Source organism: Crinia signifera, chromosome 2, assembly GCF_055691185.1.
Source record: "Crinia signifera chromosome 2, ASM5569118v1, whole genome shotgun sequence".
Lineage (NCBI taxonomy): Eukaryota > Metazoa > Chordata > Amphibia > Anura > Myobatrachidae > Crinia > Crinia signifera.
Window position 1 is genome coordinate 252,344,222 of NC_139218.1, and position 26,787 is coordinate 252,371,008.

The 26,787-nt window shown below is 42.1% G+C and overlaps 1 protein-coding gene across 20 annotated transcripts in view; it reads left to right on the top strand.

Moving 5' to 3' along the window:
* The window catches only part of ABI3BP (ABI family member 3 binding protein), a 355,065-nt gene that overhangs the window by 290,065 nt on the left and 38,213 nt on the right, over positions 1-26,787 (top strand). For all 20 annotated transcript variants that reach the window (XM_083174266.1, XM_083174276.1, XM_083174271.1 and 17 more), the window contains 3 exons: positions 851-919; positions 3,228-3,437; positions 10,291-10,399. In XM_083174266.1, the coding sequence (XP_083030392.1) occupies positions 851-919; positions 3,228-3,437; positions 10,291-10,399 (388 nt within the window). The remainder of the gene's footprint in view (positions 1-850; positions 920-3,227; positions 3,438-10,290; positions 10,400-26,787) is intronic.

Below are 26,787 nucleotides of genomic sequence, written 5' to 3' on the forward strand. Positions count from 1 at the left end.
TGGGTAGTTTTTCCTGCAGGTAATTGAAATCCCAGCCTTCTTTATGCAGAACTTCCACTTTGAGGCCATGTTAATGTAAAACAGAGATAACATGACTATATGCCGATCAACCGATGGAGTGTACTTGCCATTTTTTCTCTCCAGAATCATACTGTAGGTTTTTCTCCTGCCCACTTATTTGTGATATAATTATTTTAATTATGGTCTCTGCTGTCCCATAAACAAAACATCAAGCAACATGTCATCCAGTACTAAGAGGTGGGTTCTACCCTAGGACCAGCACATGGAGGAGAATGAGTAAGATGTGGAAGGGTATTCTGATTACACAGAGGATGAGGAGTCTGAGCACCGTATAGCGCAGACAGAATGGAGTCTTGCTGAGCAATTACTGTGATTAAATACTTTAATTGTTTTTTTCTTTTAATTTTTTACCTTGTCAGACGCAAAGTAGCAGCTGAGTGGTGTTATCAAATGAGTCGTATTAACTTTTCCCAACTGTGGAGATGCTGTTGCTTTTATTGGCAGTGTTAGTAACATTAAAAAAGGTTGGCAGTTGGAGAAGGAAAAACAAGGCAGGATTCAAAGAAACAATTTTTTTTTCAATAATTCTTGGATCAAAATGTTTGTTTCTAAGCGTATAAGTGTATGCAATTTTTGAATACCTTTTAAAGGGCATCTAGGCAAATTAATAAATATGCACCATAATTTTAATGCCACGCTGTCTAACATTCATCTGCATTCCACACCCCACCCCAAAAAGTAGCAAAAAAAAAATACCCCCATTCTGACTACCCTCCTCATGCTGCTGGTGAATAGAGCTGTAACTAACTCTTGTGTATTTTATTTTTAGCTGAGACCACGGTGTTCAGTCCTTCTCCAAAGTCAGATATTGATGCACTGGGAAAAAACAGATATGTAGGTAAGGAAAAATAAATGTTTTTTTTTTTATTAATTATAATAATAATCACCAGCGGCAGCTGCTGCTTACAGTACCTGTCTGGCCGGGGGGGACTGGCTGATCTCTGATTGGCTGCTGTCTCTGACCACCTGATTGACCTAAGCCCCTAGGCAGTTTAATGGCAATTATAAATCACTACAGTGTGTATATGTGGTGAGCATTACCAAAGTAAACTAAAGGCGCCCATACACTTGTCTAATTAGCAAGAGGCTTTGAGCACTAGGGTCAAGTGTGTGTGTGCTGTGTGCAAGTGGCTGCCCTAATTAGCCCTCTTTTCACCCGATTTCGGCAGATTGGGACGAGAAATCGGGTGAAAAGTGGCCAAATTGGTGCAGTCGTTGCCAACATACAGTATACAAACAGGGCCAAAATGTGGCTACAAGTCTTATTAACCATTGTGCTTTCTTATTCTTGATTAAATATGTTATTCTTAATATTAAAGTATCTTTCGTTGGTGAAATTTTAACATAATGTAAAAAATCCACAAAAAAAAAAAAAAGTATAGGGTTATATACCAAAAACAAGAAACACCCTTGTCATAGTTTATTGACCAGATTCATACCTGCTCACTAGACTGTGTATATTCGCTGCCTTTCGAGCAGGTAAATGCCACACCATCGAACACACGCCCTTCCCCCTGCCGACCAAATCCCCTCACTAGCATGAGAGGGGATGTACTGTATACGCTCACACATCCACTGGCAAGGAGGAGAAATCACTCGATGGTCGCTCACCATCTAATTATTTCTCCAGCCTGCTCTGAGAATTGGGAGTGGGTGCTGACGTCCTGTGAAGTCAGCCGCACGACCCGAGGATGTATGGGCACGCCTGCTTTCACAGAGGAATGTCCAGCGTTTCCATGGCGCGCTCACTGTTTTTGTGGGCACGCCCATAAAATGCTGGGTGGTCCCATCGGTCTGAGCCCTGCCCACACTCTTCTCAACCACCATTGAGCGGGGTTTGCACATGCGCATGTGCATATTCGTGCATGTGAAAAACCCCCACCATCGGCCGGTGGAGCGAAATTGGACCTGAGCGATCAGGTCTGAATCGCCCCCCTTTTGTGACAAAGCTCATGTCAGATCAAAATAATATGCTTACACAACACATTACCAGTACCCAGTCTGTTTCATTTACAGGCTGAGTATCCCTTATTCAGATATCCGTTATCCAATTTATTCTGATAATCATAGTTTCCAGCAACAATTGAATAGCACTGATAGCCACCCATTATTATAGACATCCAGCAGGGGGTGTACAGAAGAATTGATTCAGCCCCTTTGAATCTGGTAGAAGGCTATCTTTCTTATTAAGGAATATACGTCACATATGATGTACAGTATGTGTTCTTTTTATTCTATTATATAAAAAATGTAATATTTGTTTATGTTTGTGTGGGTATTCTAATATGAGTGTATTCTGGGGATAATATAGGATTTCAAAAAGGAATATAATATACTCCATTTTAAAACACCTTTTTCGTATTTGCTTGATAAGTACCTTTTGTGAGGATGTTGATAAAGAATTCACATAAATAATTTTGTGCATTTACCTCCATCATGTGCAAGCACAAGAGGGAAATTTGTCTATTTAACTAACATATATGGATGTGCAACGAGTACATAGGAAATATGCTATATACATTATTTACCTATTTTATCACAATAATTGTTTCTGGTTTGTTATACATTATGTCATGCAGGGCCTAACTCCCAGAGGCAAAGGAGTCTCCTGACTCTGGGCTCCAAGCTCTAGAGGGGCACCTGCATATACAGCAGCACCTGTGTACTTCACAGCAGGATCCAACTGTAAACAGTTTTTCCAATGGAGCTTTGCAGTGCACCCTAACTGCAGAGCTAGCCGACTCTGTCTCAGGAGCCCTGCTAACACCCTCGGTTGTGGAAAGGATAACTCCTGGTTTTCACGCCTTTTTTTTAGGAGGCGGGCCTTCTAATTCCAACTTGCCGCCTCTGAGTGACTAGAATAAACTTGCGCCTCTGATGTCCTATATACTTTTTTCAATGTTAAAATTTCAACAAAAGATGATACACTAGATATAAAGAATAACCTTTTCAATGACATAGAAAAATAAGGAAACAGGCACCAGTACAAAATTCAAATCAGGGAGCAAGAGATTATCCTTTCAGTTTCCAAGTGGTTGGTTTAGTAATTCAATAGTATTTGTTACTTGTGCATGCTGTTGATTTCCATATAGTGTGCATGTGCAACTGTCAAGTTAAATTACTTAAATACTGTTATTGTTTTACAGCACCACATGTAATGTACATGAGCAAGGATGAAAAAGTTCCCTGCTCCATTACAGAATCTCTTCGATACTTCCCTACAGAAGAGAGCACTAACCAGGAAATCCTCAATGCTCCGCAGAACCCCCCTTCCAATCTCACAGTTGTGACTGTAGAGGGGTGTCCATCCTTTGTGATTTTGGATTGGGAGCAGCCTGACAATGACACAGTTACTGGTTAGTAGAACAGAGATATTCTGTAATTTTTATACAAGAAATGATGTGCATTTTTCTCTGCTACTGGAAGGATAAACGTACTTGTACCATATTAGTATAAATGTACTTGAAAGACATTAAATCATGGTACATTAGTGGGGTATTCAATTCCATACCAGATTTTATGACAGTCAAAAAATTGCCAATTTACATTCGGACTATTTAATTAAAGTGACGATTTTGCAACTGCCGAATAATACCGGGCACAGTTGAAAAACATGGCAATCGTTGAATTACTCGCTGAGCCATGTCTTTTTGATGAAATTGTGGGCGTCTTCAACTGTTTTTAGTCATGTTTTGCTGATGCAATTTCAAATAAAATAAAATAAAAAAGTGATACTGCACCTGTGACACATGGCTGACAACCGGACAAAAACATTGCATTTGAGTAGTAAAGAAAGTTTTTTCCGAGTAGCTAAAAAAAAAAAAAAGATTTAATTGAATACTCCCCTAAGTGGAGAATTGTGTACAACAGAAAGTTTTAGATGACCTAATAAAGCAAAAATTTACTATTTGAGATACATAATATTTTGTTAAAATTGGCTTCTTTCAAACATTGGCCCTTATTCTGATCGGTGCGGCCGGAGCCGCATATGCGGCTCCGACCGCACCAGACGAATCCCCGCCTTCCATACGGATCGCCACGGCCGTCCGTACGCGGATATGTGGCGATCCGCATGATTGTGGACGGGGATACGCCTCCTCCATGGTGGGAGCAGCCCCTGCATTCGATGGTCGCCGAACATCGAATGCAGGGCCGCACGCTCCACCAGGTCCCGCAACACAAGACCACACGGACACTTGTCCGTGTGAAATCTTGTATGGGGGCGGGCAGCTGACATCCGGCGATGTCAGATGCCCGCCCTGTACCCACGCGTCATAGCCTCATTAGCATGCGTACACCTCGCGTTTGCATGGGAACGCCCATGAAACGCGGGGCGTATGCATATGCAAATGAGGCTTCGTAGCCCCTCACGCCCCTATCCACCCCCTTTGCGGCGGACAAAATACGTGTACGGCGATTTCGGCTGCACATGCGCAGAGTGGCCTCTGCACATGCGCAGACCGAAAACATCGGCGGAACGGCCGCATGCGGCCGTTACCGCTTCAACCAGAATAAGGGCCATTGCATGGTAAATAAAGCTTATTGATTCCATCATCACTTTTTTAAAGGATGGTATTAGTTCTACTACCAGCAATGTTGTAGCCTAGAAAAATGAAGACTGAACTGTCCTGGTGGATTTCTGAATTTGTTGTGTGATTTAGGTGGATTGGGGCATGTCTGGGCAGAATGGGTGGATGGAGGTGTGTGTGTGTGTGTGTGTGTGTGTGTGTGTGTGTGTGTGTGTGTGTGTGTGTGTATGAGATTATACTAAGTGGTCAATCTGTTCAGGCTCATTGTACAATATCAAGCACGGTTGTACTGTAATATGTTATATTTGCACCTTAGCCACCCTGATATTTTGTTGATTATATGAGCTATGACAAAGGGGAGCTTATTCTGTAATGCGGGGTACACACCAGGACGACCCGCTCACGATGCACATCGTGAGCGGGTCGTCAGTGTCTCGTCCGACCCGCTCACGATGACGCGGGAGGGCACGACCCGCTCACGATGTGCACCGTGAGCGGGTCCGATCCGATGGCGACCCGCACCCGGTTCTATGGTCGTCATTGAGATCCTACCTGCAGCAGGTAGGATCTCAATAACGACCGACCGACCCGCGGGACCGCGCATCGGATCGGAATCGCTCCACACCAGGTCAGAAAAGGGCCCAATCAGCACACAATCTACATCCGATTGATCGGAATTGGATCTAGATTGTGCTGATCGGGCCCTAGTCGTCCTGGTGTGTACCTAGCATAACTTTATCTGTGTATCAATTATAGTTCTGTCTATTCTGCACTCTTTTGGGCCTATATGGACATCCTGTAATATATCAACTCAGCTGAGTTATAGGAACATGACCTCTTTCAGACTATAAACCTTTGGACTTGATCAGGAACATCGAAGCCTTTAACCCATAAATAAGTAACGTGGATTATTTAGATAAATCAGAAGACCTGCAATACAAATGTGGTACACTAGCATGAAGCATGTTTTGAGAGCAGAATATTTTAGGGAGCTTAGATTTTTGTAAGACAACTAATAAGCACAAAGTGGATGTATGAACTCTAATATATAAAAGTGTGTCTTCCCACACCTGTGTCTCCAATGAGTCACATCACTTTTTGTGCTGTTTAGGGACCCTGCTTAGTGCTTACTCCTCAAATGCATTCTTGAATTATTTAATTATATGAATCTCTAAAGCAACTGCTCAGTGGCGCTGGAACGTTTTTAGGTTGGGGGGGGGGCAAGATATAATCTCATATTGGCGCCCCCTAAATTGCTATATGTTACCCCCTGATAGTTAATGAAATATGTTTTCATCAATAGTAATAGAGTAATAGAAAAACACTATAGTTTTATTAGTAACAAAATAACATTTGTCCAGCACATGCCCCCACATCCCTCATATGTCCAGCACATGCCCCCACATCCCTCATATGTCCAGCACATGCCCCCACATCCCTCATATGTCCAGCACATGCCCCCACATCCCTCATATGTCCAGCACATGCCCCCACATCCCTCATATGTCCAGCACATGTCCCTATAACCCTCATATGTCCAGCACATGCCCCCACATCCCTCATATGTCCAGCACATGTCCCTATAACCCTCATATGTCCAGCACATGCCCCCACATCCCTCATATGTCCAGCACATGTCCCCACACCACTCATTTGTCCAGCACATGTCCCTATAACCCTCATATGTCCAGCACATGTCCCTATAACCCTCATATGTCCAGCACATGTCCCTATAACCCTCATATGTCCAGCACATGCCCTCACATCCCTCATATGTCCAGCACATGCCCCCACATCCCTCATATGCCCAGCACATGCCCCCACATCCCTCATATGTTAAGCACATGTCCCTATAACCCTCATTTGCCCAGAACATGTCCCCACACCACTCATATGCCCAGAACATCAATTGTTCACACACTCCCCATAACTTAATACATCCCCAATGTACATTAACTCAAATTGTGAGCAAGTTTTGAAATCTCCTCAACTTGCTTTTTTTGTTTTGCTGCCTGGATCCCTTCCATACACAGCAGGGCAGACACGCTGGCCGCAGCAGGATGGGGTTGGAGCGTGCTGGGGACCTGGATGCTGGATGCCATGCCCATGCGACGCTCGTCGCTGAAGCAGCAGGGGGCGGGCGGCCGCGGCGTCGGACACTGTAAGTGTCAATCAAACACCGCTGGGCAGGGCGGCCGGCAGGGAGGGGACTGAGTCTGACAGGGAGGACGGATGGAGAGACCCAGCGCAGCGGCGCCAGCGCGCATAGCACTGCAGGATATGTGAGTGTAGAAAAGACCTCACACATACATCAAGACACAGACGGGCCCCGGCCGGGCTCTGGGGCCCTTCAGATCGCCGGGGCCCGTCACACATGTCCCCCTTGACCCCCCCTGTCGCCGGCCCTGACAGCGCCCCCAGACAACGGTACTTTAGCGCCTCAGTAATTTTTAGCGCCCATGCAACTGCTGGTGACAAATTCCTTAATTATAGCACTCTTCTGTGTACCTACAGTATATTTATTATAATGCTTCCTCCCTGAGCAATGTTCATACATTTGATATAATTGAATGTATTTATCATTTCACCTGTGAATTTTCTCTCCCCTTAGCTCTTCATAAGCTTTTTTAATGCAACACATGCACCACTTTAATAGCCTTTTAATGTATTGGGGTGATTTTTTTTTTGCTTGTTTGTTTTTCTAGGAAGTTGTTTTAGAGTTAGTGGCTCCCCAACTGTACAGAGCACTTATGGGAAAGTCATATCACTGACTTCATTAATTACCAGTATAAGCTCTCTCCAGAGGTGGAACTACCATTGGTGTAGAAAGTGCAATACAGTAGTGTCACCCAGATTTTTTTTTCACCTGAGCTCACCACCCACAAGTTCTGTCATTGCGTCTCTCCCACTTCCACTAATGTTTTTTCTTCTGCTTTCTTACCTTCAAATAATTTAAAACAGTACTGCTAATGTATTGACAATATTGCCCTTCCTTTTGTTGTTATTACCTATCATTCTGTATTGTGCAGGATGTTCATGACTGTGTTGATTATTTTTCAATTTGATGTAATGGATTTATAATTCCACACTTCCATTCATTCATTGTTCTATTTACGTAATATTAATTGCACTTGATTTAGCCCTCCATGTATTGTATGTAAAAAAAAACAACAACACATGGTCTATTGTAGACCACGAGTAATGTCACTAATAAATACATTACTCAAAAGAAGACCCAGGACAGTTTCCTGAGGTGCTCCAATGGTTACTGACCCTTTATCTAAATACACCATTGACTACAATAGTCTGCTTCCTTACCTTTATTTTCCCCCTATATCGGAGTCATATCCAATTATTTTTAGTTTCTGAAGTAATTTATTGTGTCTACTAAACCTTATTAATCTCTAAATCATCTGCTGATCTATCACTTTAGCTACAACGAGCTGCCGGGGAAATCGGGTCCGACTTGTCCCTAGGACAAGTCGGGCTAATGTATGGGGGGCCTAAAGCAACTCATGCTGGTTGACATAATCTATCAGCTGCAGACCTGTGCTTCTTTGCTTTTTTTGTAGTTGGTGGGACTCTAATAAACAATTTTTTTTTGCTTATATTTTGCCATTTTCCAATCAAATCCAACTTTCAGAAACAATGAATTATAACATAATATTTGGCTTAACCCTTTATGACTCATTGTCCATTTAAATGGACATTATGAGAAAAATGTATTGCATAGCTGTATTGTGATGTCCTTTGCCATTCAAATCCCAACGTCTATTTAAATGCACAAAAAGATGGTGAACATTTTCTGGCAGATGCTGGAGTAAATGCTTGGTGGGTTACATAGGGCCTTATTTATCTACAGTGTCATCATTAAGATTCACCAGACACAAGATTTTGCATGCAGTAGCTACAGTATTTAATACTGTAGGATGTATACAAATAAGACTACTTAGTCTACTGTACTTTTTCATTTTGTGATTACAAATAACTCTTTTGTGTTAAAAACATTATTGTACCTGTAGTGCAGTAAATGACATCATTCCATTTTAGTCTAGTTTACTCCTGTAAATAGAAAAAATGGTTATTTAAGCAGTATTCTATTTTTTTAGGGAAAATTCAATGGCCCGTGATGCAGGGAGTAAACAGCACCCGAGTATATCAATTCTACATTGTGCATTTTACCACACACCCTTTGGTCTCCTTCAATAGTTTCACCCCTCCAAATTTATCCACCCCTTCAAATTTCCTTAGAGAACCTACCCCCTAGCAATTGGCAAGAAGAGCCATTGTTGGGTAGAGTTGTACAGCTATACACTCTAGATGACATTATGTTGGGGCTGGATTAAGCCACGGGGGCCAAGGGCACTTAAGACAGAGTCCCCCTTAACTCCGACCCTCCACATCTAGTCAGCATTGCCCCACTTGTCATCCTACCAACCCCACTATGGGGGGGTATATTACAGTACAGTATATCATATTTAAACCAATGGTGTTTATTATATTTAAAGTAAGGCTTTACTAGAACTTGAGTACACATAGAAAAATAACGTCTATAATTTGTTGATACATGCAAGAATAGCAGCAGCCTATGTACCAATTACACACTGGAACAGGACTCAGGAGGACTCTCTGTGTGTGTGTCTCTCTCTGTGTGCTTCATCCAGGGTCTCTAGACATTACCTCCTACCCCCTGAAACTGGCTCTGCATTATGTGACTGCCAGAGATGTTTTTTTAAGAAATCTGCAATGCAATTTCCTTCAAGTTGGGTGGTCTGCTATACATCTGCCTCAGTTTATGTTGCCTACTGTACACTCACTGTTACATTGGGAGTTTTGCTATGCTATCAACATCTGATTGGGACATTTCATCAGAATGGGTGGTTTGCTATACATTCGCTATCAGATTAGGAGGACTGCTGTGCACGTTACAGTTGATTGGAAGACTGGTATTGTAGCACTTTATAGCACTTTATCCACGTAACTTTTTCACACCTCTATCTTTCACCCCTGCAACACTCATGACACATAGTAACTGACTTATCAAATACTTTTGAACACTACACTCACTAGTGTTCTGCCTTGGGGGTGGTTTGGTTGGGCTGGCTTAGGGGTGTTCCACAACTAAGACTTGAACCTTTAGAATGTTAGAGACTTATCTAATGATGAGGGTACCTGGTTGTGGTGGATAAGCCCATAACCTTGGCCAATATTATGCAAAAAATATATATATTACAATTCTAATTAGTAATGTCTGAATAGTGCATCTGCATTCTCTCTCTATGTATGCAGCAGTGACCAGCTCAGTATAAGTGCTATACACTAGCCTCCACACTGGGATGACTACTGCAGGACTAGATATCAGACTGCAGCACATGCTATACACTAGCCTATATGGGAAGGACCGATTAGCCACTCAATTGGTCAAAGTCTAATTGTGGAGCCCTGTTTATATAGTAGTAATAGGCTATTATATTGTTGCCCATTTTCTTCTGCAACAGTATAAAAGCACGTGTATTTGCAGCATATTATATGAATGTGTTTTCTTGGTGTAAATAACAGCCTCATTTGTACAGTATTGTGAAAATGCCAGATTTCTAAATTAAGTATGGAAATTTGAAGGTGGTTGCCTTTATGGCCAATTAGTGTTCCACATCACGTATTTTTTTTTCTTTTTGTTCAGAGTATGAAGTTATTTCAAAAGAAAATGGAGGACCTCCTGGAAAAGATCTGTCAATCTTAACCACTAATCAGACTCATTCTACAGTGGAAAACCTAAAACCAGATACCAAGTAAGTACAAGGCATGGTGTAGTAGAACTTTTCTGTCTCTGTGTCCAGCTGTCTGCTCACCTAATGGTATGATGGAATGGAAAGTGCCTTCTTTCTGAATATACCAGGCTTCATTCATGAAGTATGAAATGGGGGTACAGGGCACAATAGGGGTGATATGATATCATTCTAGGTGTTGTACGGAAAGTGCTGTCAAAACAAAGTGGGGGCATTTGGAATGCTGGCACCTCACAGGCACCATTGCTCATTTTAAAACCCCATAGGAAAATGAGCAGTATTGCTGCATGATGGGATCTACACAGTCGGACACTGCAACCTTACGTCACTGAAAAGTTAATTCCTCCCAACTATTATGTGAAAAATAAATGAGACTAAGGGTTTTGAATAGAATGTTAAACATTTGTTGCAATGGTATTTTCAATGTAACAATCTGAAGTATATTACAATCGGGAAAAAATGTAGTTAACAGGAAATATTTAAAACTACAGATTTAAGAATCCTCATTGGTGTACATATATATTTTATTGATGTATTATATCAGGCTGTTTATAACTACATAACTGAAATGATGATTTGATTTCTTAGAATGTTTCAGTAATTCAAATTTGACAGCATAACATGTTTATCTAATGGTTGTTGATTTTTTATTTTTAGATTTAAAAATATTGTGGGTAGTCCTATGGAACCGATACATTTGTGGCCTGTTCTATTCATTTCAAGATAGTCTTCCCTAACTGGAAAGGAGTGGACAATTCCACTAAATATATAAAATTATTCATACTTTTCTACAGTTTTTCCAGCACACATTTTAGTTCTGCAGCACAATACTGAGTGATTGAAAAGGAACTACAAAACATCTTGTAAACATTTTATACACTTTTCCATAGTGATTGTATTAACCAAGGATTTTGCTGTGTGTTGAGTGATTAGCGACCATCTATCTTGACTCAACTATACTCCAAGGTTGCTTCCTGATGTCCTGCGCTATAGGCACATTTACAAGTTTTCAGATGATGTTGAACAACATAGCCTATACATATAAAGCGTCAATAGGTTGGTTTTGCCTTCTAAATTATTGCTGCTTTAAAAAATACAGGTGAACTCTTATGGATTGCACCTGTGCCATAACTCCCAGGCTGTTAAATTTGGGCCATTATGTGAAAGAAATCTTGATTTAACTTATGGCTGTGCATATTTCGGACTAAGATTAATAAATAATAAGCAATGGGGGGATCCCCTTCCTGCGCTCAGAGTGTACGAGCAGCTCCTCTGAGGGGTCCTCTGTTAGACAGGACCCGAAAGATAGGTATGTAAAGAAAAGGAGTTTCAGAGAGCGCTTCAGAATATAAGACAATTTAAAAAATTGATATTTAATAAAATATACAGATATATAAAAAACCTGTAATCGGGTAATATACAGATACATGTGATGAACAATGAATACAGCTCTTATTAGTTGTTCAGTTCATATGATGACAGGACCCAACGCGTTTCATCATAATCATGACTTCATCAGGGGCGAGAAATGAAATCGGATAGCACTGTAGATCACAATAATAAATTATCATATTATAAAAACATTTGAACAGGAGGATGGAAATACAATGAGTATGAAGGATGTGAGAACAGAATCGGAGATGGAGGAGGAGAACAAAGACCAAAATGGATACATCACCATCTGAACCATTTTACAACCATAATGTTATGTAAAACAATTGTATCTTTGTATGAAGCAACATTATGGTTGTAAAATGGTTCAGATTCTGATCTGTATTAAATTTATATATAGAGTGATTGGGATATTCCCGAATATTATCTAGAATTGTTCATCTGTGGATACCACGGTATAGGACAACCATAGGTATGTGTTCTATATTATACCACAAAATGGTGTCTCTGGGAAAAACCCGGGCTATTTGTACTAATGGTGATGTATCCATTTTGGTCTTTGTTCTCCTCCTCCATCTCTGATTCTGTTCTCACATCCTTCATACTCATTGTATTTCCATCCTCCTGTTCAAATGTTTTTATAATATGATCATTTATTGTGATCTATAGAGATATCCGATTTAATTTCTCGCCCCTGATGAAGTCATGATTATGACGAAAAGCGTTGGGCCCTGTCATCATATGAACTGAATAACTAATAAGAGCTGTATTCATTGTTCATCACATGTATCTGTATATTACCTGTTTTACCTGTATTACCAATTATTTTAAATTGTCTTATATTCTGAAGCGCTCTCTGAAACTCCTTTTCTTTACATACCTAAGATTAATAAATGCCTCATATTTTGAATAAGAATATAGTGTATTCCATTAGTTAGAATAGCCCAAGTCTGCAATGTTAATTTAATAGTTGTAGAAGAAAATTTACCCGTACCAAGAGAATATGATTTCTGGAGGAGAAAATGTGCAGCCAAGCACCTGGAATACTTCAACTGAATTTATGGGGTGAAGACCGTGGTAAAAGGGCATGGTTCCGGTGCTCTTCCAACCTTCTGAAATAAAAGTCTCAATCCAAATGTTTTAAATCTAATGTCCAAGTGTGCAGTGAGAATGAAAAGAAAAACACAGTAGCATACACTGTATATGTAACAATGAGGCTGATGTATTAATATGGCTTTTGCATTTTAAAAATAATTGGTCTTGCTTCTCTTGCATAACTAGGAGAAGTGGGCACCCCTTACAGCTGAATATATTAACCCCCCCCCCCCCCCATTGCCGACAAGGAGATTCGTTATGTCCAGCGCCCGCGGCTCTTCTTATCGCCCCCCCCAAACTGCTTTACCTTCAGTGCTGGCTTACTCTCGGTGACAGGAGCTTGGGTACTACATGTTATCCTCATTGGGTGACATCCACCCCTTGTGATGCCACTGGGTGATTTCAAAAAGTGACTGGGGGCATACACTGGCAATAGTTTAGGTAAGTCGTTCATTTGAACGTCTCCCCCCCCCCCCCCCCCAAACTCGGTGGCCCTGCATGGAATACACATCTCCACCACTGGGTGGATAATGCTCCACTAAACCAGTGGCAGGTATATATTCATATGGAGCCATGCCATTGGCCGTGTGTGACACCTGTAATGTTGTAAGCTTACAATTCTATAGATTGGAAGCTCTTGCACCAGGGCCCCCCTTCCTCCATATTCTGATATTCTGTATGTCTGTTTTACCCAGTTTGTTCCTTCAGTGTTGTCAACATTTGTAAAGCCCAATGGAATCTGCTGCACTATATAATAAACTGTATATAATTAAATAAATAATAAAATGTACAGACCAGTTTTCAGGTGGAGAGAGTCAAAAATAAGAAAACAATACTCTAAAATCAGTTAATAAAATAATTGTATTCAGATGCAAATGAAGGGTTTTGTCACGTCTGAGGGGTGACTCTGGATTGGAGGTGGAGTATAACAGAAGCTGGTTTCTTTAATAAATTTAGACTGCATAGAAAGAAACATAGAAACATAGAATTTGACGGCAGATAAGAACCACTTGGCCCATCTAGTCTGCCCCTTTTTTTAAACATGTTACCTCAAACCATATTTGATCCTTATTTTTATGTAAGGATATCAATATGCTTATCCCAAGCATGTTTAAATTGTACTACTGTATTTGCGTCTACCACCTCTGTTGGGAGGCTATTCCACTTATCTACTACTCTTTCTGTGAAAAAATTCTTCCTCACATTTCCCCTGAATCTTCCTCCCTCTAGTTTCAGTGCATGTCCTCGTGTTCTGTTGCTCCTCTTCCTCTGAAGAATGTCTCCCACCTGTACCTTGTTAAAGCCCTTGATATATTTGAAAGTTTCTATCATGTCCCCCCTTTCCCTTCTCTGCTCTAAAGTATACATATTAAGATCTTTTAGTCTTTCCTGGTACGTTTTGTGATGTAGGCCATGCACCATTTTAGTTGCTCTTCTTTGTACAGTCTCTAGTGTATTTATATCCTTCTGGAGATATGGCCTCCAGAACTGAACACAATACTCTAGGTGAGGTCGTACCAATGACCTATACAGTGGCATTATTACTTCTTTCTTTCTACTGCTGATACCTCTCCCTATGCAAACAAGCATCTGACTTGCCTTCTTCATTGCTTTGTTACATTGCCTACCTGCTTTTAAGTCCCCTGAAATAGTGACACCTAGATCCCTCTCTTCCTCTGTAGTTTCCATTATAGTGCCATTTATACTATATTGAGTCTTTGGATTTCTGAGACCCAAGTGCATGATTTTGCATTTTTTGGCATTAAACTGTAGTTGCCATTCTCTTGACCATTTCTCTAATCTGCCTAGATCCTCAATCATTTGTTTTACCCCTCCTGGTGTGTCTACCCTGTTGCATACCTTTGTGTCATAGAGCGTACTGAAAGTCTGTGGAGGAACCCCTCACAGGGAAGATGGAGTCTCTAGATGAGCCAGGGAGTAACTGGTAATTATGGATAGGCTCAGATTGAGTAAAACAATGACAAGAGCTGCAGAATGAGGTCGGTACTTGTTTCCTAGCACGGTGCCAGCGATAAAGATTGTATCCATTGGGACCCCCCGAAATCGCGTTGATCGCATCGTATGCAACCAAATCGCATGCGATGCGATCAACGTGATTTTTACATTGGAATCAATGTTAAATGGTCCCTTAGACCCGATTTTACATTTGCCCCAATGTTAAATGGCCCCCCAGACCCCAATTTTTATTGTTTCCCAACCCTGATGGGTGAAATGCCCCCCCATTGTTAACGCCACCCCACGATCAACGCCAACCCGAAGCGTGGCGAGCGCAGCGGCGGTACACGTCCTCCGATCTTTTCATACCCCCACTATCCACGTCGGCGTGAAGTCAACTTTATATAGTGTGGCGAGCGCAGCGAGCCACCGCGCCTGAAGCGTGGCGAGCGCAGCAAGCATTACTTCACAGGTATTACGCGTCCCCTCGCGGGGCTCGTCACGCTTTGGGCTCGGTGGCTCGCCACACTATATAAAATCAACTCCACGCCGACGTGGATAGTGGGGGTATGAAAAGGTCGGAGGACGCGCACCACGCCCCTCGCGGGCTTGCTGCGCTCGCCACGCTTTGGATTGGCGTTGATCGTGAGGTGGCGTTAACAATGGGGGGGGGGCATTTCTCATGTAAAATACCCATAAGGGTGGGTATACAATGAAAAATCGGGTCCATTGGCCCATTTAACGTTGTTCCCTATGTAAAATCGCGTCCATCGCATCGGTCGCATCGTATGCCTTAACTTAAGGCATGCGATGGACGTGATTTTTTAATTGTCGGAGAAAGGGCTAAAAATAGCCCGGTCGCTTCGGTCGCGTCCATCGCATACCTTAACTTAAGGTATGCAATCACCTACAACGGGCGCCGTACCAAGTACCATGAGGTCACTGCAGGTAAGTATGCACTGGGTATCACTATGGTCATCACAGGAGAGGTTCACCGATAATGATAACAGCGACAGCAGGTATCTGTATTTAGTGCAGGTATTGATGTTAGTCTCTCTGACGGGTATCTTGAAAGTTGTTGTGAGGATGTAGCAAGGCAGGTACCAATAGCAGTAAATAGACCAGCAGGTGTAGAAGATCATCAGAAAACCAAGTATTCTGATAGTGGATACAATGTCCCGGACTGGACACTAGAGGGAGTCAGGTTGCAGGCAGAGTGGAATGCTGCAGGTGTTGAATTAGCAGAAGTACTAGATCTTGGAGATCTGCTACTCATAGGTCATCATCGTACTGATTGACTTCTGGCTCCAGTCTCAGTGTATATATAGGCAGAGCCTGTAACTGATTGGCTGTTCCAGGATGATGTCCGAATAACCAGACCCGGATTGGCTGGTGAACTCCTGTGAAGCAAACCAATATGGCTGCTCACAGGTTGGAGACAAAGGCCTGAAGGCCTGTAACAGAGAGAAGACCCAGTGCTGGAAGTTTGTGAGCAGCAAGGCCTCATGCTGTGCTCAGTGGCGTCTGCTTAGATAACATCGTGGGAGACGCTGACCGCATGCACCTGGCACCAGCCAGACACCGGGATACCGTAGCACTGACCTGGATTATAGTCTCTGAGCAAGCATGGGCAAGCACCTGGAACGGAGATAAGTATGTCTCAAACCCTCAGTCGTGACAGGTTTAAAGCAACAGTCTATTGGCATTAGGCTTGTGTGTTCTAATTATATAACATACAGTTTATTTTATATTTTATTTTTTATATGCAGTACTGATTATAGGTTTGTATAGATATGTATTGATTTTTATTCATTGGTTTACAGTGAAGGAAATCATATAAGGTAACATTTACTACCAATTGCTTATATAATACCAGTATTCATAATTTTTTGTCTTACACCTCTAGAATTCCTCTCCTGGTTTGTGGTTTATTTATATTATTATTAGTGTACAGTAGTTTGATTATTATTTATGTGCCAGTTAGTAAATGGGAAATAATTATCCATGCGCCCATATAAATTTGTTAAACAACCTTTTGCGCAAGGTCAGTACTTAGAATGTTTGTACAGATGTATAACTAGCGTTAAGTGCAGAAATGCAGTTAACTGGCGGGGATTGTTTTCCCCATTGTATTACTAGCGCACCTAATGTGCACTAGTGAAAGCCTGCTGAGTTACGCTCGGTGTAACAGGTAAATGTTTCATATGAGTATCCCACAGCCTGATAGATGACATGATACAACGTATTATATGCCTACTTGAGAGACATGAATGCCAGCTATAGTAATACTACTAGCTGCCTTTTCCGCATCAGAATTGTCAATCTCGCATTGTATTGTTTTGTTTTTCTGAAATGTGATATTGGACACTGCCTCAGGTTGCTGAATACATGTATCCAAGTGGCCACAGTCAGGGCTGCAGAAAGGATTACCAGTCCCCAATAATGAAAGGAGATGTGTCATAATTTTACAAGTGTGACCAAACCCCTTTAAAAAGTAAATGAGTAACTTTATATGTGGCACAAATCAACACCACCCTGGGCCAGGATTGCATCTATGGAGGGGTGCAATTAAAACTGGTGTAAGGCTTCTCGGCACCCTAGGCAAAACTTCAACCTACAGCACTGCCCCCCCAACTCCCCATACTGCCACAAATACCTATTTTTCAGTTCCCTCAAATGAAAGTGTGGAGGCAGCATCTTAGAAGTCCCACTACCACCACCTGCATTAAGTACAACAAGGATCTTCCGAATAGACATCCTTATTTTTGTTATATGCATGCAGAGCGACTCGGTGGCATCCCCAGATCCTGGCAACCTAGGCAGCTGCCTGATGGTAGAGCCATCCCTGGGTGCAATCCATGTAATCACTCGCCCCGTGCGAGCCAGAGGAGACTGCATGACTCAACGACTTGGGCACCCAATGGTCCCCTCCAAGAGGCCTCCTCAGTGCCACTGGCCACAGCACCTTATTTGCCCACCATATAAAACAATATGAGGAAGCCGTAAGCTCCTGAGATGCCATTAGCAATAGTTCAGCCTTAAAACTAAATAGCTGTGCGAGAGATTTAAAATAACTTGTTTTATTGGAATGCTGGCAGAACTTAAAGTATTGAATAAATGCAGTAGTAATTTTGTATTCAGTGATTCTCCAGATCCCTTACAACCATATAAAGTTACATGATGCATTTCTATGACTTTCTGAAGAATTTGAGATATTACAGTGTCTTGTCTCTGAACTGCTGTGATTGTTCAACTGTTCCCTGGGCATAACCATTTCTGAGTGTCCCAGTTACATTATTAAAAGGTTCTTTGGAATCTCGCATGCTCATATTGTACATTGTAGGATTATGAGGCAGAAAGTGCAGGCAAAAGACAAGTAAGACTTACATTTGTAATGACGGTCATCTGTGCAGTTGCAAATTTTTACAAGGCTCTCAAAAAGCCACTATCTGAATTGAAAGTCTCCGATAGGACAAGGGTGGATCCTTTGAATGGTGACAGAAATGCATTGTACCAGGGCCCATGGGGACTAAAGGGTCCACTGCTGTCCAGATCAGCAATGAATTGTGTCCTACCGCCTGAGCATTTTGTGCAATATTTGATGACTGGCCCAGTGCTGTGAACATGGTGGGCCTCACAGCCTGAAGGAATGGATCCTTAGCTTAGGGAGGCAAGGCTGTTGGTGCAGCAGCATCAGTCGCCATCTGAGCCAGACTGAGCGGGGAAACCTGCCAGCTATAGTCATTAGAGGCAATACAGGGTCACCACATATTGCTTCTAATGCACAGACAGCCGAGACTGCTATGCGATGTTGCCCATATCATCCAATCAGATTATATACATTATCTTCTAAAGGGTGATAAATAAACAAGAAGTATAATCTGATTGGTTGCTATGGGCAAAATCCCATCTTAAGTAGAACTTCTCATCTTAGTAAATTTACCCTACTGTCTCACTCGTCACCCTATGCCTCTCCCCATCACCCACTGTCCTTTGTTATGTTTTGAACTTTAGGTGAGGCAGAGGAAGGGGACCCAAAGTATATTTTTGCACCTGGCCCCCATCAGTCACAAGTTCCACCACTGCTATAGAATGTTATGATATTAATTGGTAATCTGAATCAAGGCATTAAATTAGCTGAATGCTATAAAATTCTAGATTTCTCAAACGTTTCTTTTCCATACTGTTATATATTGTAGATGTTCAAAAAGGTTTTGCCGCCACAAACCTGTATGTTAAATCAGTAATGGGACACTTGGCATAACCTAATAATTAAATCACAAAAAGTTGCTCTTCTTCAGAATACCTAAGAATAAAAATGAAAGATCATAGGGCACGACTCTGTTGCCAATTATCTATACACTGCACTTGCAATGTACGCAATGTCCGCTAACGAGGAAATCCTGCTACTATTTTTCATTGCTAGCTGTTTGCAAGGTGATGGACAGGAAGTAGGTGTCTGGGGGTGTTAAACGGCTGTTTAGTAGTGCTAAGAAGAATGCAGGCGTGCTAGAATAAATGTTAGGCGTGCCTAGGAAACCACAGGCATACACAAGTGTTTTAGGCGAGGGTGTGTGCCATCAGGATAAGCCTGTATTCATCACAGCCGCCAAGTAAGTCCCTGACTATTCTGAGCCTGCGATGAGTGAAAATATCATTATGCAGACTACAGCTGTCTGCTCATATTGGAAATTATTACATTCATTCTTACGGAAAATCAATTTTAGTTTAGTGTTTTTTCAGTCAGCATTCGGTTTTTAAGAACAGAACTAATCGGGGATTGCTATAACTATAAGACATAATAACAAATGATTTCAACCCATTGCAGTGTATTTAAACTGAATCTTTTACCAGACCTTCCCATTGCTCAAAGAGACAAGAGACTCTGCTGTGAACAAAAACCTTTTGGAATAATGGCTGTACAATTTAGAATGATGATTACTTTTAATTTAGCTTTTTACTTCCTCAGGGAATGTGGGGGACATGTGGATTATTTAAATGGAAATACCATGTTTCATTCTCACCTGTCATTTACAGTTAACTACATTGCTATTCTACCAACATCTGTCCATCACTGCCAAATATGCCTTTAAAGTCTCTTCTGTTTATTCAGCTGCTTATTTTGGAAAGATTATCCAGTCTCCTTTTAGGACTTTTCCATTGGCGTCTAACAAACAGAATGTGGGATTAAAAGAATGGCTACTTGCCTGGCAATGTGTGATCCAGACACCCAGTGTTTATTGAATAGTTGGTTGCACTTTGAAAGCCAGTCAGTAATGCCAATGAAATAAAATCACTGTACTTTCTTCATTTCTATGGTGTTTGTAAAACATTTCCTTTCAAAACTTAAGTAGATCCTACTCTGTAATTACTGAATCATGCAAATTACTATTGTATTGTTTTTACAATTTTAAAATTTGCCTACTTGTAGTATACATAGAGCCAGATTCAGTTAGCCTTGAAGCTTTAATTATCACCGAAGCAGTGCCCACAGCCTTTAAATTTCAGCCTAATTTTTGTCTACCCCTCCTGATGCTCGAACGCAAATCTGAAATAAGTAAGACTTTCTGCTATAATTGTGGCCATTCTGAATGCATTAACCCATACCACGGCCACTTATCCCAGCATTTTTGGATTAATCCATGTCAGATATAAATTCTGGTGTATTCAATGACTTTTGCAAGCTGTGGCAGGGAGTAGTGCTGACTGCTCGCTGTCACAGCTTGCAGGGTCAGTATTAAACTGACCCGCTGCACACGCCACTTCCCCCTTACTAGGTTTTTGTACCAATTTGAAAATGGCATCTGTGGCCGCTAAATGCAGCAGGCTCCCTGCATTAGCCACTAGCCTCATGGTTTGGGGGAATCCTCGCCATCCTCTGACATCAAGGATTCCCCCGGAATGTAGAATAGCGTGAGCGGCTGGCGCAGGGATTAAATGGTGAGGTCGCTTGTTTTGTGATCCTCGCCCTTTAACCCTCTCGCTGGCCGCATTGAATTTGGCCCATTGTAATATTGTTAAAATATAAAAGAAGATAGGTGACTGTGATGGTGCTACATTATTTTAATCATAGAGGGTTTGAATACTTATCTCAAACCGTGGTCGTGGGCCCATTGTGATATGCCTTAATATACGTTAATCCATATTTTACAGCTTGAGGAAAAGAGCTTGTAATTGAATACCTCTAGGCATAAAAGTGTCTGGCTACAAGCCCTTATCTTCTCGGGCATTAAACTCAGGGCCGGCGCCACCACTAGGCAGCTTCAGGCATTTGCCCAGGGCGCCGGCCACTGGAGGTGGGACTGAGCAGCATGATAGATGCTGCCGGCCGTGCGAGGAGCAGCATGGATGCACCTGCCAGAGGAACGGGAAGATAGTAGCCGCCTACCATTTATCCCAGCCTGCAGGAAAGAACAGGTGAGTCCACAAAACCCCTGCCCCCCAACCCCCCCCCCCCCCCCCCCACACACACACACACACCCTCCCCACACACGCCTGGTCAGTGTCATCGGCGGGTGGCAGCGCCCGCATAACAGCCCCACCCCCCTGCCCGTGGGATGGTTGACGGTAATCGGCGGGCGTGGGATGTTCAGCGGCAACCCCCCCATTCCGTGGATTTGGTCAGTGCCGCAGCGACAATTGACTCTAATTGCATTATTTTAAAAAACCTGTTTCCGTGGTTTTTAGAAGCCGGGAGGGGGGACCCGCGGCGCCATAACAAAACTGGGGCATCCATCAGAGAGCAGCCACCCGCTCAGCCTTCCCTCTCCACCCGCAGAACCCACAGAGAGCAGCACTTCCCTGTCAGCCCCCCATACCAACAGTTAAAAGCTTCTCAAAGTATGACACTTGCAGCAGTGGCTGCCTGGGGGGGGAGGGGGTTATAATCTATTTGTATATGACAGAACCCGTGTATTGCTGTGTGTGTGTGTGTGTGTGTGTGTGTATATATAATGTACTTTGAAGAATTTTGCTTGAAAGTGGTGAGTGCCACCTTCTTTGCTAAGTGTATATGTGTGTGTGTGTGTGTGTGTGTATGTATATATATATATATATATATATATATATATATACTTTGGAAGGCCGGGCACAACCACCGAATTTGGAGTTCTCGTCGGGTGCCCTCGTCCAGGGGGTATGTAGACGTTCTTGTAATAACGCGGCACTCCAGACAGTTTCCAACTTGTAATAAACTTTTATTGAAGCACATTGCTATTTTTCTTTTTGTTATTATGATGATGCAATACACATACCTTTAAAAGTGTTTAGTTTAACGGCCCTATTATTAGGTCTGTGTGAATTATGAATACTTTTTAATATATATATATTATTTTTTTCCGATTATAGTTGAGTTTCATGTATTGCTATATATATGTCTTATATTATGTTTCACGATAATGGGAGGGCACGCAGGATGGTAACCCACGTAGTAGTGGGAAGCTATTCAGCGTGAACTCATTTGATTCACACAGCTGAGTCCAGGGGGCGGTACATGTTGCCGTCCTCCTGACGCAAGGTCCTCATGTCTTCCCTATATAAGAAACGGTAAATAAACAATACTGTACCTCTTTCCTAAGGGTTAATGGGGGGGTGGGGGGGGGGAGTTGGCAGAGGTTTTGCCTAGGGTGCCAAGAAGCCTTGTACGGGCCCTGATTAAACTCAATTAGATCCGGGCCATTCATTTAATATCATCATATGAGATTAAATTAATATTTACCATAATATTAATATTCATACCAGTTTAGGTGTATTATGATTTTGCTGACCAGCCACGGTGCTCATGGAACGGCAAGGGACCTTGTAAAAAAAGTGTCCCCGGGCTGTGGCATGACACCGCTGACTGTTGGATCCTGGTGCTGTTTCCAAAATACGGGGGGCCCACAGTTTTTATTTGTCTCCCGTATTTTTGGAACCAGTACCATTCCAAAAGCCTGGGACTGGTTTGAGAAATAAGGGGGACCCGTTCGCTTTTTGTCCCCGTATTTTTGGAACCAGGACCCAGCTCAATGAGTAAAGGGCTGGTTTGGCTCGGGAGGGGTGGACCCCACGCCATTTTTTATTTTATTTTTTATTTTCACTTTACACACTTTTTTTAAAGAAATATGCACATACAGTATCTTAATGATCTGTGCATGGTTCTGTCAAATCGCCAGTCTGAAACTGGTCTATTGTGTGTGCGAATTTTGGTAACATTTACCAAACATCACACCCTATTACATTTGTGAATTGTATACTTTATAATGTGGTAGGGAATATAGATTGTAAGCTCCACTGGGGCAGGGACTGATGTGAATGTTCAAATATTCTCTGTAAAGCGCTGCAGAATATGCGTGCGCTATATAAGAAACTGTTAATAAATAAACAAATAATGTGAAAACATGCGATTTACCAAACATCGCCGCACCCTATTACATTTGTGAATTGTATACTTTATAATGTGAAAACATGATATCTGAAGTGTGTGTATTTTCCGTCAGGCCAAAAAGTGCAAATTTACTGGCAGTGAGAATTATACCACAATTCGATGTTACATGTGCAAATGACATTTTTTGAGATAATCTCATCCTATTATATGTCACCCATGATATCTATTCTCCTGCAAAGAACTCTTCATTTAGATTACACAAGGTCAGGCCGTTCCTATGCCATTATACTATTAAATTGTAGTATGCCGTTTTTTGGATAATTAGAAATAATCCTGTTTACAAAGCCATAACACAAGTTATCATACTCACACAGTAGAATATTCATGAAAATAGCTAAATGTTACAAATTTGATATACCTTCTATCTAGAAGTACTTCTTCTTATGTGGTGTTACACAGTCATTTATGGGCCACATTTTCAGAATTACAGCAATAAAGCAGACAAACTAGTTATAAAGCAAAATGCTACTGTGTATTTTTTTCACTAGACCCAATGATGGAAAGATGTTAAATAAAATATTTCCATAAATTCTGGAAACTAGTGGAGCACTGGCAGTGAAATGCCGGAGAGTGTTTGTGTACAGTATGTTTCCTCCGCTTGATGCCATTCCGTTTATTTAGTTGTTTGTTAATGAGAATTCCATGGAAAAAGAGTTAAGCCTACAGGGTTCTTAGTTGATTTGGAAGATGATTTTGGTCTCTGGAAAGAATAAACTCTGTGTTTGCCATTGGTTATTTTTCCAGATTGTCCATCTCAAAGTATCAGTGGACTCATTTTATAGGTTCACTTAAATACCCTTCAACCGAGGGACTGTTCTCTTTTTTTAGATGCATTTGTGCCAATTTGGCATTGACGTAAGGAAATTTGACTTACGTGGAAGTTACGGTTAATGCCAGATCAGCTCTAGTATATTCTTTATGTAGTTTTAATATTGTGTTTTATTCTGTTTGACACCGTTCTTTATATCCTGTGTGGTCTTGTTCTCTTAATCATCTAGCAGAATTCATCTTTCCTTTTTTATTGCAGAATATATCACTTTTTGTTAATTGGTTGTTAACCCTGTGAGTGACAAGTGAATTTGTCAAAATTGGTGTGGAAATTAACAAGGAAACATTTTGGTACTTATGTAGTATCTGGGCGTCCGATTTAGAAATCGCATCGCATCGCATGCGACCAAATCGTATGCGATGCGATGGTCAAGATTTTTCCATAGGATTCAATGTTAAAATGGTCTGAGTCCATTTTAACATAGAATTCAATGGGAAAAAGGGGTCCTTTTCCTTTCCCCACTATCCAAGTGGGCATGGAGTTGGATATAAACCTGTGGCGAGCGTGGCGAGCCACCGAGCCCGAAGCGTGGCGAGGGGACACAGAATACTTTTTAAGAAATATGCGTCCCCTCGCGGGGCTCGCTTCGCTCGCCACGCTTCGGGCTCGGTGGCTCGCTGCGCTCGCCACGCTATATAAAATCAACTCTATGCCCACTTGGATAGTGCGGAAATGAACAGGACCTTCTTAACATTGAATCCTATGCAAAATCGCATCGCATCGCATCTGATTGTATGCCTTAAGGTAAGGCATACAATCACAAAATCGGCAGCCCAGATACTACATAAGTACCAACATTTTTATTCATCATAATGACCTGTAATGTGTACCTTATATAGAAAATATAGGTTTTTTTGGTACTTGTTTTCTAGCATGGCGCCCGTCGCAGGTCATCGGATACCTTAACTTAAGGTATGCGATGGACGCGATTTCAGGGCTATTTTTAGCCTTTTTCCCGACAATTAAAAAATCGCGTTGCGTTAAGTTAAGCCATGCGATACGACCGATGAGATGGACGCGATTTTACATAGGGAACAATGTTAAATGGGCCAATGGACCCGATTTTTCATTGTATACCCACCCATATGGGTATTTTACATGTGAAATTCCCCCCCCCTCCATTGTTAACGCCACCCTACGATAAACGCCAACCTGAAGCGTGGCGAGCGCAGCGCTACGCGTCCTCCGACCTTTTCATACCCCCACTATCCACGTCGGCGTGGAGTCGATTCCATATAGTGTGGCGAGCGCAGCGAGCCACCGAGCCTGAAGCGTGGCGAGTGGAAGCGTAATGCGCGTCCCCTCGCGGGGCTCACTGCGCTCGCCACGCTTCGGACTTCATATGCAGTGAAAATCCATATATTACAAACTTTGTTGTGTATAGTGCAATATGCATTATACTTCAAATCATGTTCATGATATTTTTGGAGAGCATTGAGGCTATTTGTTCATTTCTATGTATTTCGGGGTTGCTCCAGTAAGGACAATCAAATATCAACACCATAATGTCAGTACAGTATGTCTTGAATGTCGACTCTTACGTTTTGCCAACAGTTGTTTTTGTTAATATTGAACTATTCAATTAGGCACTGTCCCAGTGTACCACCCATGGTATGCAATGGACCATGAGTCAGGGGTAAGTTGGGTAACCATAGCACAACAGCAGTGAATGGATGTGCGTGTAAGCCAGGCTATGTTGGGAGTGGCTGGGGGTAGCCCCGCAGCTGCTGCAATGATGGGCTCACCCCCAGCATGATGAACAACATCATACAATCCCCATGTTATCTAGAAGACAAGATGCCACATCCCCTTTTCATGAGTGTGCACCTTTAAGCTAAATGAGGAGTACAGAGTCAGAATATTCACATGTTAATATTAAAACATGTTAGTATTAATTCTAATTTGCCGGCAAATAGGCTCCTGGAGGAAATGTTTGGTACCACATTAGGTCACTATAATCCTATGTAGTGCAATAGATGCATCACAGGACAAGCAATATATTTAAGTGGGGATTCAGTGTGGATTGTGTGAGCTCTTCGTTCATTTTATATTTTTTTCACTGTGTAGTATGCAACAAGTGCCTTGACTGGTGCTCTGTGTAGAATAAGAAATGCTTGGATTTCTCCTAGTATTTAGATCTCTCCCACTGTGTCAGCGATTTCAGGCTTCACTTGTTCTGCCCAGTGTGATCCCAGCAAGTGTGCCTAAAATGGCTACCACACCAGCATCCTTTGTGAGTAGGATGAGTGATGTTGCAACTGATGACTCAAAATGGCTGCCTCACCTTTGTTTTATTTCCATGGCATTTCCTGCTTCTCCTGCAGATCTAAACCTCCCTTATATGCTCATAGCTTCTGTACTGCTTTTAAAGTGTAAACTCTGTCATGGTTTTATGCTGGTATAAAAATGTCAATTTATGTATTATGGAGGAAATTCGGACCTGATCGCTCAGGTCCGATATCGCTACCCCGACCGATAGTGTGGGTTTGTGCATGCACAAACCCCATAGACTGTGCCTTTGTCGAGTTTCATACTGGTCAGGGCATTCACAACAGGATGGGCAGGAAGGGGGTGGGCATGGGGTGGATGCAGGGGGGGGACTGCCCAACATTTTATGGGTGAGCTTACAAAAATGGTGGCCATGCCCATGGAAACACTGGGTGTACCCCTGCATATCCTCAGGGTGGGCAGCTA